This window comes from Chrysochloris asiatica, unplaced genomic scaffold, assembly GCF_000296735.1.
Source record: "Chrysochloris asiatica unplaced genomic scaffold, ChrAsi1.0 scaffold00001, whole genome shotgun sequence".
Taxonomy (NCBI): Eukaryota; Metazoa; Chordata; class Mammalia; order Afrosoricida; family Chrysochloridae; genus Chrysochloris; species Chrysochloris asiatica.
Window position 1 is genome coordinate 50,375,301 of NW_006408519.1, and position 15,873 is coordinate 50,391,173.

Consider the following 15,873-nt stretch of genomic DNA (forward strand, 5'->3'; position numbering starts at 1 on the left):
AAGCAGGATGCTGTGGCTGTGTGCGCAGGAGTGGTGTGCTGGGAGGACTGGGGTACCTGGGTGGCCCTGGGTGCCCCCTGGTGGCTGTGCCTGGTCCTGCGACTCCCGTAGGATCTGATCTGTGTGACTCCTTGGCCAGACTGCAGGGAGGTGTGTCCGGGGGAACCTGTCCATGTGACAGTTTTTGGGGTCCCTCCTGTGTTTTGGGGGAGCTTTGGGGCAGGTGGGGCCCCCTGCCCTGCCCTCACCCTGGTGCTTGCACTCAGCCCTGGAGAACCAGAGACGGGAGCAGGTGTGGGGAGGGGTGGGCTCTGTCCTAGAACCCCCTTCATCCCACTTTGGAGGTCTCCCCGAGGCCATGACAGGTCCTCGTCTCTGGTTGCTGGGGCCCCCTGGCACCTACTGAAGGGCACATAGCCCCTGGGTCCTGGACTTCAGTGTCTGTCCACCATGTCTTAGCCCTGCCCCAAGCAGGACCACCTCATGCTCTCTTCCCCTGCCCCCGAGGTGGGCCCTGAGGTGTTTGGGTGGGCTGACAGGGACCAGCTGCCTCAGGGCCAGTTCCCCTAATGCTAGACCGAGACCCTGTTGTGTCCCTGGCTGCGCACCCCCACCCCCATTTCCCAGACTCTCCAGCGTCTGAGGGTGATACCCAGAGTCCCACCCAGAGCCTCCAGGCTTTCACTGAGGGGATGCCTGAGGGAAAATGAGCTGGATCCTACCAGAACCCACTCTGGGAGACTGGACCCCTGCCTGGGGACTCCATCTGGCCCCCTGGCTGACACCGGATCTTTGATGGCTCATTGGTCCCAGAGAAGCCAGCCAGTGGGTGAGGTAGAGGGTCAGATGGGGCACAGGACAGAGGGGGAGACTGCCTTGAGGGACAGGACCAAACAGAACTGACAGGCAGTGTCCTGGGACATGGGTTCCTGGGGTGGGACCCCCAGCTTTGACCATAGCCCTCAGTAAACTGACACACATGTGGTGAAACAAACCCTTGTATTCGATCTGTCATTGAGTTTGGGGCCCTCTGTGCCCTGTCCCGAGGGGCTCACAGTCTAGGAGGCGGGGCTGGGGATGAACACATCATTTGTCTACTTTGGGGGCATGATGCAGAGCTGAAGGCTCCTTCTAGCAGGGCCAGCTGGGGAGAGACTGAGGTGGGGCTCTGGGTGGAAGGACAGGCCTAGGCGAGGTGGGGCAGACTTGCTGGGTGGCAGGCTGGTGTGACAAGGGGTCCCAGGAAGAACTACATGTGGGAAAACTGAGGCTGAAGGGGTAGGACCTATTGGAGGGCACAGCCTACAGATGGGGTTTTGGGGAGCCAGGGAATCCTGTCAGGTAGGGTCTTTCTCTGGGCTCACCCTCCAAGAGGTCTCAGGAAGGAGGTTTTACAGATGGAACCGCTGAGGCTCAGAGCTGAGACCCTCAGACCAGTTGGGAAGTGTGACTTAGGACCAGGCTGTCTGCGCCCCTTTTCCATCCCTGGTCTGTGGGGAGGCTAGCAGGACAAAGATGGGGAGAAAGAGATGTGGGGGCCTGGCCAACCGCTACAGACAGGATTGTGGGGCCTCCAAGGTACGTGTTCTGGGCACACCAGGGCCGGGACACTGAGTGGATGGGATCCCAGGAGCTGAAGGCCCCACATGGACTTTACTGTCACCGGGGTCTTGGACCTGTCCCCAGTCCTGCCCAATGTCTCCAGGGATTCAGAGAGTACTGGGTGGTGGTGGGCAGGGAGCCAATAGGCGGGACGCCTCCTTGTTGAATCTAGATCTTTCTTATGGAAAAACGCTGTACAACCAAGCTTTGTGGGATGGGGCAGGGCTACAGTGGCGGGTGCAGGAGGGGTGGGGTGAGGAGAATGCTGGGTCAGGGCTCACGTCTGGCCCCTATCTTCTGGAGAAAGGAGAGCTGCCTGGTGGCGAACTCCTGGATGCCTGGATCCGGGTCTTTTTTGAGGTCTTCAAACGCTTGGGAAAGAGGGGCAAGGCAGAGGAGACCTGAGCTGCTATTCGCCACAGCCTTACCCTACAAAGGGGCCCTGGGACCCCTGCCCTAAGCAGGCCGTGTGGGTGGGTGGCTCCCAGACCCATTGCCTCCGGCTTGCAGGCCTGGGTGTTCCCCCTCCGGGGTCTGTGCACACCCTCACCTTGTCTGCTAAATTCGGTGCGATATGGAGCCTCGGGGCTGCAGGGGGTATGGGGGGGCGGTCAGCTCATTTTCCCCCTGCCACAACGGAGGCTTTGGGTGGGGGGCTGGACTCTGCTTAGGAGGCTGGAGTCCTTGTTTGGATTCTGATATTGCGGGGGGGACTGAAAGAGCCCCAATCCCTCTGTGAGACAGATGCTCAGAGTTCCTGGAGCTGGGATGGGAGGGGGAGGGGTACATACTGCAGAAGAGCAGGTTAGTGTCCACGATGGTCACTGTCTGGGACACAGCCTGGGGGTGGTAGCAGATGGTGTAACCTGTAAGACACCCAAGCACAGAGTCTGGGGGCTCAGATCCACCCCTTCTCTTCCTCAGCCGTAGGGCCAGGGCCAGAACAGTTCAGGTGGCAGGGACACCCTGGAGGTCTGCAAGCTGTCTTGGAGTATGCCTACCTATGAAGAGTGCTGCCCAGGTCCGGATGTGGCGGTGAAGGCTGTGCAGGTAGCTGAGGGCCTGTGCCAGGTGAACGCTGAACTCTTCCTGACTCTGGGTCATCTGGCCAGAAGGGGGCGCCCGTCACGCACAGGGCCAGGCTCCCGCCCCAGCTGCTGTGCATATGAGTTAGGGGACGGAACAATGGGGACCCCCGTGCTGCCTCTGCTGAGCCTCACCAAGCAGCTCCAGAGGAAGTTGCGGGCACTGAGGCCTCGCTCCCAGGCCAGCGTGCAGAAGAGCGTGTGTCGTAGGCGCCAGCGAAGGAGCACAGCGCAGCGGTAGAAGGTGAACTTGGCCTGCTACAGAGAAAGTCGCCGGAGGGGTCACGTGCCTGGCTGTACTGCAGGGGCCTGCCACCCCCTCCCAGCGTCCTGCGAGATGGAGCCTGGACACCCCCTGCCAGCCTGGGTGGCATTTCGGCACCTGGGCGCCCTCCTTCCTTGCCGCTTCAGACTGCATGGCTCGTCCCTCTCCCTCCCCAGGAACCTTCCAGACCTCTCTGGCTGCAGCGCCACGCCCCCTTGCCCAACCTCCCCCCCCCCCCCCCCCGTGGGCTGAAGGCACATCCAGTTTGGTTTGGAGCCCTGCTGGAACCTGGGAAGCAAGGAGTGTTCTGTTGCTCTCTGTTCTCAGCTCGGGGCACCGGGTTAGTTCAGCAGGTTGGACCACATGTGACCAAGGACCCAGTTCTTGGGTCGTGTGTGTGCATGTGTGTGTGTGTGCATGTGTGTGGACCCAGCCCCTGTTTCATATGTGTGTGTGTGTCTGCATGTGTATGGATGCAGCCCTTGGCTCATGCATGCTTGTGTGTGTACGTGTGTGCATGCGTCTGGACACAGCCCCTGGTTTGTGAGGCACATGCATGTGTACATGTGTGTATTATACCATGCAGTGTGTCTGGAAGCCAATGGGGCCGTATACGCCCACTGCTCACCCACTTGCTGCTGACCACCACTCGCTCGCTCTTGCTATCTACCTTCCCAGCCCCCAACCCCCAGGCAGCCCCTGTCCTGTCTGACCAAAGGCCCTGGGTCTGCCTTCCGTGTGGTGACACTGACCATGACAACAGCTGGACAGTGGTCCTTGAAGTGCAGGAGTAGGGGCACCAAGCTCTGGTACACCTGGGCTCGCAGGCTGCCCAGCTCCCTGCCTTCTTCCGCTGCCACCAGGTCCCCAAACAGCGCCATGGCAGATGCCCGGACCCCATCCCGCTCCTACAAGGCACGGAGCTCAGAGCACAGCCAGATCCCCCTGCAGGTCCCAACCTTAGCCACTGTGGGACCCCCATCTCACTGTAGGTGGGACTCAGCCTCCTCAGCGGGACCCTTCCACCTAGGTTTTGGGTTTTCAGGGTGGGCCGTGTCTCCCCCCTCAGGTAGGGTGAGTGGGGACGGGCTGTGTCTCCCCCCTCAGGCAGGGCTCCAGGGCAGGTCTCAGGCTGGCTTCAGGGACAAAGACCCTTTTCATTTCTCAGTGAAGACAGAAGCCATTTTGAACAGTGGACCATCGCAGCAGACACCTGAGGCCCACTGGTCAATGGGTGCAGATGGGGATTCGCAGGTCCATCTGGTGGACACCTGCAGTACCCAGGTAACCAGCCATCTCTGACCCCTTCCCAAGGGCAGCCGGGGGTCCTGCCTACCTTCCAGGAGGGAGTCAGGAAGGAGGAAAAATGGGGCACCCCCCTCCCCCGGCCGTCAGGGTGTGCTCACATCGTCAAAGAAGGAGCAGGCATTGACGGCCACACTGAGGCTCTGGGCGCCCACACCGAGCCCCCCCAGGCGGTGCAGCACATCCGACACCGTGCCCATGACGCACACCACCACCGGCTCACTGTCCTGGAAGAAGCCAGCCAGGAAAGGGGACAGCTGTCCACGGAGCAGGCTCCCCTGGGGGGGTGTAAGAAGGGGTAAGGGTGTCAGGACTGGCCACCCCCACCCCTAGTTCTCCCCAAGAGACCAGGATAGATGCAGGCCCTCTGCCAGCTACCCCTTCCATGAACCCCATCCTACCTTGGATGTCATCCTTCATCCCTGTCCCCTCCCCCAGGAATGGGGGGGGGCTGAGATTTCCAGGTGTCACTCCCCCCATCCCCCCCAGGATGAGGGGAACCCAGAGTTCACCCATTGTGGGGGGGGCTGAGATTGCCAGGTGTCACTCCCCCCATCCCCCCAGGATGAGGGGGACCCAGAGCTCCACCCACTGTGTGGGGGGGCTGAGATTTCCAGGTGTCACTCCCCCCATCCCCACAGGATGAGGGGGACCCAGAGCTCCACCCACTGTGGGGGGGCGCTGAGAGTTCCAGGTGTCACTCCCCCCATCCCCCCAGGATGAGGGGGACCCAGAGCTCCACCCACTGTGTGGGGGGGCTGAGATTTCCAGGTGTCACTCCCCCCATCCCCACAGGATGAGGGGGACCCAGAGCTCCACCCACTGTGGGGGGGCGCTGAGAGTTCCAGGTGTCACTCCCCCCATCCCCCCAGGATGAGGGGGACCCAGAGCTCCACCCACTGTGTGGGGGGGCTGAGATTTCCAGGTGTCACTCCCCCCATGCCCCCCAGGATGAGGGGGACCCAGAGCTTCTCCCACTGTGGGGGGCTGTGATTTGTATCCTGGCAACCAAAGCTGGTACCATCAGGTGAATTCTGACTCATGCTGACCCACCATGTGTCCGAGCAGAACTGGGCTCCTGAGAGTCTGTGGGGACTGAGGTTTGCTTTTGAAGTCGACTACCAGGCCTTCCTTCCGAGGTATCTCTGGGTGAACTTAAACCTCAGCACCCAGGGGCTCAGCTCTTTCTTGTTTAAACCCCCAAATCAAACTCAGTGCTGTTGAATGGCTTTTGAACCAGCAACCCCTCTTGAACCAAGTAGAGCTGCCCAGAGCCTGTAAATCTTTACAGACGCCGACTGCCTCATCTTTCTCCTAATAGGCAGCTAGGTTTGAACCGTTGCTTTGACCTTTCAGTTAACAGCTCAACACTTAACCCACTGTGCCACTAAAGCTTCTTGTTTGAAAAACTCACTTCTGTTGGGTCCATTCGGACTCACAGCAACCCCACAAGACAATCTTGAGCTGCTCCCTAGGTTGTCCAAGGATGTAAGCCTTTAGGGGAGCAGACAGCCTCAGCTTTCTCCTTCAGAGAGAGCAGTGGGTTTGAACCGGCAACCTAAGGCTCCTTTTTCTCAAGTCCTGGTGAACTGCTCTATTCACTAGTCCACATCGGTGTAACACTACAACCAGCTGGGAAGCCACCGAGCTGGGGACTGGGGACAGGCATACGGGAACAGTTGTGGGGAGTTCATTTGTACTGACTCTGGTCTCTGTCACCATGGGCTTGACTTTTTCTCCACACCTACACTCTGGCTGCGGCTTCTGGTGGCCAGCCTGTCTTCTGGGGCCCTGCTGTGACAGCCAGCCCATATTCCCGTGAGGTACAAAGGGACCCAGTCCCACTCTGCAGGCCACAAAGCCCACCTCCCAAGGACAGCCTTCCCCCTCACCTTCTCTGGGTGGAAGAGAATGTTCCCCAGACCTTGCAGGCTCCACACGCGGACTTCAGGGCTGGGGTCCTGCAGGCCCTGGGCCAGGATCATCAGGGCAGCCTGCTTGGGAAGCACTTCAGGCAGAACAGGACTGTAGAGGAACTGGGGAACCCAGAGAGTCAGGTCAGGCTGAGCACCCCAGGACTGTAGAGGAACTGGGGAACCCAGACGGTCGGGTCAGGCTGGGCACCCCATCCTGGGACCCGGGGGGGCGGGGCTCTAGGGGCAATTGACCACCAGTCTCTGAAGATCCTGGCCATGCATATTTGAAATCCACTTTAAAACTGTACTCTTCAGTGAACAGCTAGGGAAACAGGCCCAGAGAGGGGAGGGGCCCCACCTGAGGTCACACAGCAAAACCTTGGCTCAAGGATTCCTGGGAACAGCTCCCCCACAGAGGGTCCCACATTCCAGCTGGTGGGTGGGGGTGGCTTTCTCCAGCAGATGCCGGCATTAGGAATGACCCCCTCTCTACTCCCACCTCCACATAGAGGTCAGGGTCTGCAAAGCTATATCCACCCAGTGGTTTGAATCTAGCTGGTGGCCTGTCAGCTTCAATGTCCTGGGGCTGGGACCCTAAGTTTTCAGGGCAGAGGTGGGGAGAGGTACTGGGGGTGGTTGTTTTGAAGGTAAGGCTGAAGTTCGAGCCCAGGTGTGGCTGGTACTATGCTCAGGCCCCTTGGATCTGTAGGACAGGGAGGTTAGGTCAGCTGAGAGAGGTAGGGGGCCCACCAGGAACTCCACTGGAGCTGGGAGCAGGAAGAGGGTGTGCGGGTTCCGTCTGGGGGCTCCCCAAGTTGGGGGTGAAATGATAGTGGGTCTGATGGCTCTTCTTCAGCAGAGAAAGGCTGGGGGCCCAGGAGCTGGCTCTTACCTCAGTGAGGATGAGGATGGCTACCTTCCTCTCATGATCCTTGATGCTCTGCAGGCTGGGCAGCAGGTGGCCCAGTACAGCCTTCAGCTGCCAGCAACGGTTCTGCACCATGGCCCTGGTGGGGGCGGGGAAGAAACAGGGTGCCTGGCAGTGAGTCCATGTGTGTGCATACGGTGAGCCCATGTGTGTGCATGCAGTGAGTCCATGTGTGTGCATATGGTGAGCCCATGTGTGTGCATGCAGTGAGCCCATGTGTGTGTATACGGTGAAACCATGTGTGTGTATGCGGTGGGGCCTGGGTCTCATCCTTGCCAGATGGATGAAACCCGGGGACCATGAGCTTGAATTTCTGTCTCCACTCCCAGTAGGCATGGCCTGGGCAGGGAAAGACAGAGACGGGCTTAGGTGGGGAGGTGTGCAGGGCTAGGGAGTGCTTGGACCAGGTGTGTTCATGTGCACATGGGTGAATCTAAGCGCCAGATTCTACGGCTGGTCCCAGGGGCCCACAATTAGTTGGCACATCTCTCTCATCCATACACCCCAAGGAGAGGCCAGGGGATGCAGATGTGGCCAGGACAGAGGTGGTCCTTTACCTGGCCAAGAGGCCCACGCCCTGTGGGTAGGTGGGGACTGTGGTAAACAGCTGCCAGGCCCCCTGCAGCTCCAGGTGGGCAAAGTCATTCCAGTGCCCTGTAGTGGACAGGAGACTCTTCAGTGCCTCTAGCGATGTGCTATGGACAAGCAGGGATGTCAGACCTGCCCAGGGCCAAGGGTGGGTCACTGGGCCACTCCCCTGCCCAGGACAGCAGCACCTAACAGCCCTGGGTCCACCCTAGTGGGCAATAAGCACCCATGAAATCACAGACCTCCCTGGCTCTCTGGGCACTTGGGTGGGCACTTTGGTTTTGTTGGCATTGAGTGAAAGGATCTTTGAGAGACCTTAGAGATCTTAGAGGAAGTAGAGGTGTTGGATTTGCAGAGCTGGATAGAGAACACTGGGTTGGAGAGAGCTGTGGGGGATAATGGGGTACCAAGGTCTCCTAAAGCACAGAATGGAGAGGGCCTGGGGATAGTGACTTTGAAATGGGGACCAAGAATGCCAAGGAGTCCCAGGCTGGTGCAAACAGCCCATTTAGCTGACTTTCAAGGACATCCAGAAGGGCCATGGAAAAAAAGGCCTGGGTATCTTGAAAAATCATCCACTGAGAACCCCGTGGAGCTCAGTTCTCCTCTGACACACAGCGGGACCCCATGAGTCACGGCTGACCCCATTGTAATTGGTTGGGTATGTGGGTAGGTTCTGAGTGACCTGTGTGGTGCTGTAGAATCTGCGCTGGACTGCTAGCCACAAGGTCTGCAGTTTAAATCCACCTCAGAAACTCTTCATTGTGACTTGGAACTGACTTGATACCACTTAACAACAACAATAAAGGTGTAGAATGAGATAGATGTCTTGCTGGCCCAGAGCACCCCTTCTACGGGAAAACCCAAGTCCATTCCAACTCATAGTGAGCCTAGAGCACACAGGGTTTCTGAGGCTAAATCTTTATGGAAGCAGACAGACAGCTCCTTCCCTTGGAGCGGCCAGTGGGTTTGAATTTTTGACCTTTTGGTTAGGAGACAGCATAGGTCAGAAGTGTGGCTGTGGAGGTCCTAGAGCTGGGTGGATGGGGGTGACTGTGAGGGCCATCCTGGGGGCTGACATCTGCAGGGGGTGAGACTCTTGGGGACGGTATCCCCAGGCCCTGAGGTAGGTGGGCTCAAGGACCAGTGAGGAAGTTGAGGCAGGAGCAGAGGGTGGGGAGGGTGAAAGGTGGGAGGTGGCGGGATCAGGTGGGCAGGGGTCTTGTGACCACCATGGGGACATGGGCTGTTTACTTGGAGACAAGTGAGGGACACAGTAGGGGGTAAGCCCAGGTGTGGTGGGATCTGGGCTGTGGTGTAGGGGGCATGGTGGGGTGGGGCAGGGACACCCTGAGTGCGGTGGGGAGGGACGGATTGGGGGGCAGGAATCCCCTGGGTACAATGGGGTGGGGCGGTGGAGGGCAGGGGTGCCCTGTGTGCGGCGGGTGAGGGTGGGCAGAGGCACCTTGGGTGCGGTGGAGGAGGGCAGAGGGACAGATTAAAGGTTCTGCGCTTCGCTCTCCTCACCCGCCCACGTTCCGGAGGAGAACTTTTTATTAGCTGATTAGGGAAGATTCATGCATTTTGCATGGTTGATCCGAATAAAAAACGACCCTCTGCACATTTGGATTCTGAAGCGAGGTGAGTGAATGACATTTTCTCTCCCTGACATGCCTTGGGGAGCAGTGTTAAGACTGACAAACTGGCGTGAAGCACATCCTAATATAAACAAATGAAAAGAATGCCCTGCGGTTTTTAAAGACTTGCTTATTGGATTTCTCAAAATACGACCTGGTGGTGAGGCTATGGGGAGAGGCAAGCAGGCAGGCAGCATGTTCTGCAGTTCCCACACTGGCGGGGGTTGGGTGGAGGGCGTTCTGTCAGATGTCCAAGGGAATAGGGGGGGGTCACCCTGCTGTTTCTACGACGCTATAGCTCAGCCCTGCCTGCACACTGTGTGGGCCCACCTGGTGAGGACCACACTTAGCTGAGAGTTCCCATGACGAGTAGGCATTGCAGTCCTGAAGTCCTTCAGGCCAGCAGTCAGGGACGCCTAGGCCCTGGGTGCTCTCCCTTCCCTGCTGACCACTGCCTGGCCCCTGGCAGGCATGTGGACCAGTGGACCCTCACAGCCAGTAGCCCACTGCCCATGACCACCATGTCTCACCTCTGGGGGCTGGGCACGGCAGCCTCCTGGGCCCCCGAGTGGGGCTCCGTGGGCAGGTCCAGCTCCAAGATGTAGAGGACCTGGCTGAGCAGCGCCAGGAAGAGTTCTGGGTAGGCCTCCTGCACCGCGGCCTTGAATTCCTGCGCAAACTGCAGCTCGTGAAGTGTGTTCATAGCCTGTGGGTGTAGATGCATGCACTTGGGGCTCCCTAGCTGTGGCCCTAGGCCCCAGGGATGCCTCTGACTTGCCTCCTCCAGCTCAGAGATTCCAGGGTCCTCCAGTGTCCACAGGCCTGACCCACATCTTTCAGCTTGCAGGAGCCCCCATTGGCCTCCCCGCCAGTCCTCCTGGGGCCTGGCCTGCAGCAGGTGCCCAGAGACCCCCTGTCTGAACAAAGACCCTGCCTAGCAGCTGGAGATGGGGGTGGGGAGAGTGGGCACTTACAGCCAGTGAGCGCAGGTAGGCCTTGTCCTTGGAGTGGGAGTCACCATCACTGGCCGCGGGAGGCAGAGGCCACTCCTGCAACCAGGTTAGCAGGGTGGCCAGCACCAGGCGGCTTATGGGTGGCTCAGTGCCCAGAGCCCTCCACAGCTGGAAGGCGTGGCTGCAGGTGGACAGAGAGGGTGTAACGTCACCATGACTAGGGTCTGGGGTAGGGAGCCCAGGCTGTGTGGGGGACAAGGGGCCTGGGCTGACTGCTCCCTTAGGTCTATGTTCAGAGCTGGAACTCTCCAGACACCTGAAGCCTGTCACCTTCCATGACTCCATAGTATCCATGGCCCTCCTCCCCCCTGCTGCCTTAGGCCTCCCCTCCTGTCACCAGCCTTGCTCCTGCTCAGCCTTTCTGACCTCCTCCCCTTGGCTCTGAGGTCCTGGGGTCTTTAACCCCTGCACCCAAGAAGGTCAAGTAAACTAAGGGTCATTGTTGGAAGCTTTCAAGTTTGTACAGTGCCCTCATGCCTATTTTGCAGAAGGGGAAACTGAGGGCTAGAAAAAGAGGATGTGCACTGATGGAGGTGCTGCCTACAACCAGGAAGATGGGATGAGAGGTCTGTCCACCTTGTCCAGGGGTAAGACCCTGAGTCCTGGGGCAGGAGTCTTGGGCTGCTCGGAGATGGCCCTCTTTCTTGTGCTAACTGGTCTTTGGACCCAAGTGTTAGATGAAAGGGGCAGGAGGGGCCTTGGGGTGATGGGTTGGGGGCTGGAAAGGTGCCCCACCTCCAGCTTTAACGGGGCCACTCCCGGGGCCTCACTTGACACCGGGCTGGGTGGGCTCAGAGGACCAGGAGGTTTCCAAGTGTCTGCACCCATCCTACATGGAAAGAGCCTTTGGGGTCAGAGGTGTCCATGTTCGAGTTTCAGTCTTGCCAGTGCTGTGTGAGTTCTGGCAAGTCACACTCTCTCTCTGAGCCCCCAACTCTCGGCTGCAAAGTGAGGCTGGAGGTGTCTCTGTGAGAGACTCAGGTAGGCTGAGTACCTATAGGGCAGGGCTTCCGTCCACTGAGTCCTCACTGGGCATTGTGACCCCCAGTGTGTATGGCTCAGAATCTTCCCTGTGAGATACTGAGACTGAGTGTGTGTGTGTGTATGTGTGCACGTGTGTGTGTACATGCATGCGTGTGTGCATGCGTGTGTGTGCATGCGTGTGTGGGCACACAGGTCAGCTCATCAGAATTCCAAAGAGCATGCAGCCTGCATTGTCCATCCACAGTCAAAAGGCAGCTGTTGGTCATCACAAGGAAAACTGTTATGAACTGAATGGTGTCCTCCAAAAACAGGCATCGATCCTGGCCTCTGTGCTAGTGATTGCCACCCATTTAGGAGTGGGTTGTCTTGGTTGTATTAAGGAGACAAGGTTAGCATCTTGAGTCAAACTCTTTTAGACAGAAAAGAGATTAAACTGTCAGAGATGGGGGAAAACCTGGAAACAGAAGCTGAGAGAACAGAACCTTTCCCAGAGCCGGCACTCTGAATCCAGACATCTAGCCTCCTAAGGGGCTCTTGACTTGTGCTTTGTTGACTACATGAAGGCTTTTGACTAATCCTCACCACTGGACCAATCAACAACATCATAATAAATGAAGAAAAGATTGAAATTGTCAAAGACTTCACTTTGCTTGGATCAACCATCAACACTCACGGAAGCAGCAGTCAAGAAATCAGACGACGTATTGCATTAGGTAAATCTGCTGCACAAAACCTTTTTAAAGTGTTGAAGAGCAAAGATGTCAGCTAGAGGACTAAGGTGTGCCTAACCCAAGCCATGGTATCGTCAATAACCTCATATGCATGTGAAAGCTGGACAATGACTAAGGAAGACCATAGAATTCATGCTTATGAGTTATGGTGTTGAATAGGAATATTAAAAGTACCAGGGACAGCCAGAAAGAAGCACAAACCAATCTGTTTTGGAAGAAGAGCAGCCAGAGGGCTCCTTAGAAGTCAGGATGGTCAGACTTCATCTCTCATACTTTGGAAGTATTATCAGGAGAGACCATTTCCTGGAGAAGGACATCATGTTCGGTACAGTGGAGAGTCATTGAAAAAGAGGAAGACCCCCAACCCAATGAGATGGATTGGCACAGTGGCAGGAGCAATGGGCTCCAGCGTAATGATGATTGTGAGGGTCACACAGGACCGGGCAGTGCTTTGTTCTGTTGTGCAGAAGATCGCTGTGAGGTTGGACCGACTCAATGACACCTAACACCAACAGCAAAGGGATCCTAAAGGTGATGCAGTGACTTAAGCATTGGACTGTTAACTGTAAGGTCAGCAGTTTGAACTACTAGCCACTCCTCAGTAGAAACATGAGACTGTCTGCTCCCTGAGGACTCACAGTCTTGGAGCAGTTCTACTTTAGATGGTTGAAGAGTTGACGGACACTGGACATTGATTGGGTAAGCCTCCGAAATGGTAAGAAAAGACATATGTTTGTCTAAGCCCCCACTTAAAAACTAAGATACTATTCAGCAACAGAAATGAAGGGGCTCTAACTGTGTGTACCATGAGTGGGTCTTCATAACAACATTGAGAAAGAATGTTACATAACAAAATAACACACTGGAATCATACATGTTGCACAAATCTGTTCAAACGCACAGACCATCAAGCGCTCCCTCCTGCACTTCTAAGAAAGTACCAATTGTTTTGAGTTTAATAGGTACAATTACAGAGCTGGGCCCCCACAGGACTGCATTACCAGTGCCGAGTGGGTAGAGAGGCTTCCACTGAGAATCCACTGAGAAAAACATGTTTTGTTGTCTGAATTCAAACTGCCAGTGTGACCCCCAAAGTCTCAAGCACAGGTTTTTCAATTCAAACTGTTTTCAAGGGGACCCCAGGTGACAGGAAGTACCCCAGGTGACAGGCAGAAGGAAGCCCCTCTAAATTCTGATAAGGAGCAGTCGGTGTAGGAAGTGCTCCCATATCAAAGATGTGCGAATGTGGAAATGTGCAGCTCAGAACTGAGACCACATATAAACTTCAACAGGGATGAAACCAGGGAGCTGGAGACAATGGTGGCTACCTAGACCACTCACCTCCCAATATCTTCTTGAAATACAGTAGAAAACAATTTTTAAAAAGGGGGGTGGGGTAGGATTAATAGTTGGGCTCTCATATTTCAGACATATTATCAGCAAAGACCAGTCTGTGGAGAAGGACATCATGCTTGGTAAAGTGGAGGGTCAGTGAAAATGAGGACGATCCCCCAACGAGATGGATTGGCATAGGGGCAGCAGCGAGGGACAGCAAGGATTGTGAGGTTGGCACAGGACTGTGCAGTGTTTTGTTCTGTTCTGCATAGGGTCACTATAAGTCGGCCCTGACTCGATGACACCTAAAAACAACACCAACAACAGAACTTGAAGTTGACCTATATCACCATGAGGAATGTGAGAAATAGCTGTTGGTGGTCCATCTTCAGAATCAAGGAAATCTTGGGTGTAGCAAGGGAACTCTGAGAAGAGGAAGGGACTAATTTGACCTGCTAGACTCTTAAAATCAGAATACACCCATCAAAGAAGTAGGGGAAATTCATGAGGGAGGGATGAAACTAACTTTAGATGAGAATGTTCCCTGTAGGGGCTAGTAGGCAACTTTCGACTTTTCAGGAAAGATTATAAACTCCAAAGAACCCAGTAAAGGGGAAATTGAGGAAGGGCCTTTTCTGAGTTAGGTTAATAAAACTCTTTGTCAAATGGCCATGTGATGCATCTGCCCATGTTACAGGGCTGGTCACCTGATTTTGCAAAACTGAATAAAGAAAAAGCTCACTCTCGCTAAAATGAGTACAGATAGGATTACTTGAGTGTTTGTCAGTATAGACAAGGAAAACTAAGATGAAGTCCATCCTGTCTGAAAATATGAAGCAGAGACACCAACAGAGAGTAGACCATGAGAGCCTTAAAAGTATGGCCGACGTCAAAACACAGTCCACAGAGACAACTTTCTACGTCTTTGGTGAGCAGCGACCTAAGTCTCAGAACCTCATGAGTGGTCACTGGAGGTGCAGTTGTCATCGGTCCCTCCCTGCCCAGAAGAGAAAGAGTGAAGAAAGTCAAAGATGCTTAGAAACCATTAGTCCAGTGTATTAATGGACCGTGTCATCCTGTACCCCCAAACTATGTGTTAGCTTGGCTGAGCCATGCTTCTCAGTGGTTGGGCAGGAATGCGATGATCCCCCACGATGCAATTAACCAGAAAGAGCAGTAGGGTGGGGGTCCTGGAGTGGCGCTGTAGGATCAGCACTGGATTGCTTAATCACAAGGCTGGAAGTTCAAACCCACCAGTTGCTCCTCGGAAACCCTAAACAGGGGTGTTATGAGTTGGAAGCGACTCACTGACATTTGACAAACAACAAATTTGTTGTTGTTGTTGTTAAATGCTGTCGAGTCAGTTCCAACCCATTGTGACCCCGTAGAGAATTTCCAAGGAGCAACTGGTGAGCTTGAACCACCAACCTTGTAGTTCAAACTGACTTTACAGTCTAGTGTATTAACTCACAGTGCCACACCCAGGCCTACCCTAATTTCACCACATACAGAGATTGCCAAGGGTGTGGCATGCAACACCTTTGATCTTACAAGAGATAAAAGGAGGGAGACTTGGAGCAGAGAAAGAGGGACCTGTCACCACCAAAACAGAAAAGCCAAGCGGGCCGTACGTACATCCTTTGGCCCTGGGGTCCCTGCATTGGGAAGCTCCTAGAGCCAGGGAATGACTGATGTCAAGACACATGGAGATCTCCAAAGAATGCTGGGCCCACAGAGGCTGAAAGGGGACCAGGACCTCCCCCAGAGCCAGAGCTCTGCATTAGGACTGCCAACCTCCTAAACTGTGAGAAAATAGATTTCTGTTTATTAAAGTCACACCCCTTGTGGTGTTTTTGTTATAGTGACATCACAGAATGAAGACATGGGCCCAGGAACATCAGGCTCCACAACCCTGAGGCCAGAAGAATTAGATAGCTGCTGACTACCACTGCCAAATTCTCTGAAAGGGATCACATTAGAAGGTCCCTGGGAGAGTGGGAGACAAATGCGGAACAAAACTCAGCATCATGAACAAGAGCAGCCTTGCTGGTCAGATAGAGGCTGGTGGAACCACGAGGTTATGGTCTTTGTTAACCTCCAGGTCTGGAACTAAACCCATGTCCTTGCAGCTACTTTGAGAGCAGAGCTATTTTTCTTGTTAAGTGCCTTGGAGTTAGTTCTGACTTATAGCAACCCTGTATAGGGTTTCCAAGGGGTGACTGGTAGGTTTGAACCACCGACCTGTGGTTAGCAGTCTAGTGCTTATATTAGCTCAGAGTAAATAAAATCAAGCAGTGCCTGAAAGCATCTTATACATACCCCTCAATCTGTCCTTGTGTTAGGTATGTATTTAAAGTATTTTAGGTTGGAATGTTTATGAGTGCCTGGCTCTGCCTGGAGCCTAGTCCCTGTTTGCATACCTCTGAAATTGAGTGATCGTCTAGAGAAACAGGCACCAGGAGGGTTAACCATGCCTCCTTTGAA

The 15,873-nt window shown here is 55.3% G+C and overlaps 1 protein-coding gene across 1 annotated transcript in view; it reads right to left on the reverse strand.

Annotated features, from left to right (window-relative positions):
* Positions 1-1,094: 1,094 nt before the first annotated feature.
* MROH5 (maestro heat-like repeat family member 5) overlaps positions 1,095-15,873 on the reverse strand; it is a 49,623-nt gene continuing 34,844 nt past the window's right edge. Inside the window, exons 21-33 of the mRNA XM_006830850.1 lie at positions 10,301-10,460; positions 9,857-10,032; positions 8,626-8,631; positions 7,659-7,796; positions 7,066-7,180; positions 6,150-6,293; positions 4,359-4,535; positions 3,705-3,860; positions 2,823-2,945; positions 2,604-2,706; positions 2,394-2,468; positions 1,884-1,973; positions 1,095-1,249 (exon numbers count right to left, since the gene is read on the reverse strand). Coding sequence (XP_006830913.1) covers positions 1,095-1,249; positions 1,884-1,973; positions 2,394-2,468; positions 2,604-2,706; positions 2,823-2,945; positions 3,705-3,860; positions 4,359-4,535; positions 6,150-6,293; positions 7,066-7,180; positions 7,659-7,796; positions 8,626-8,631; positions 9,857-10,032; positions 10,301-10,460 — 1,618 coding nt within the window. The remainder of the gene's footprint in view (positions 1,250-1,883; positions 1,974-2,393; positions 2,469-2,603; positions 2,707-2,822; positions 2,946-3,704; positions 3,861-4,358; positions 4,536-6,149; positions 6,294-7,065; positions 7,181-7,658; positions 7,797-8,625; positions 8,632-9,856; positions 10,033-10,300; positions 10,461-15,873) is intronic.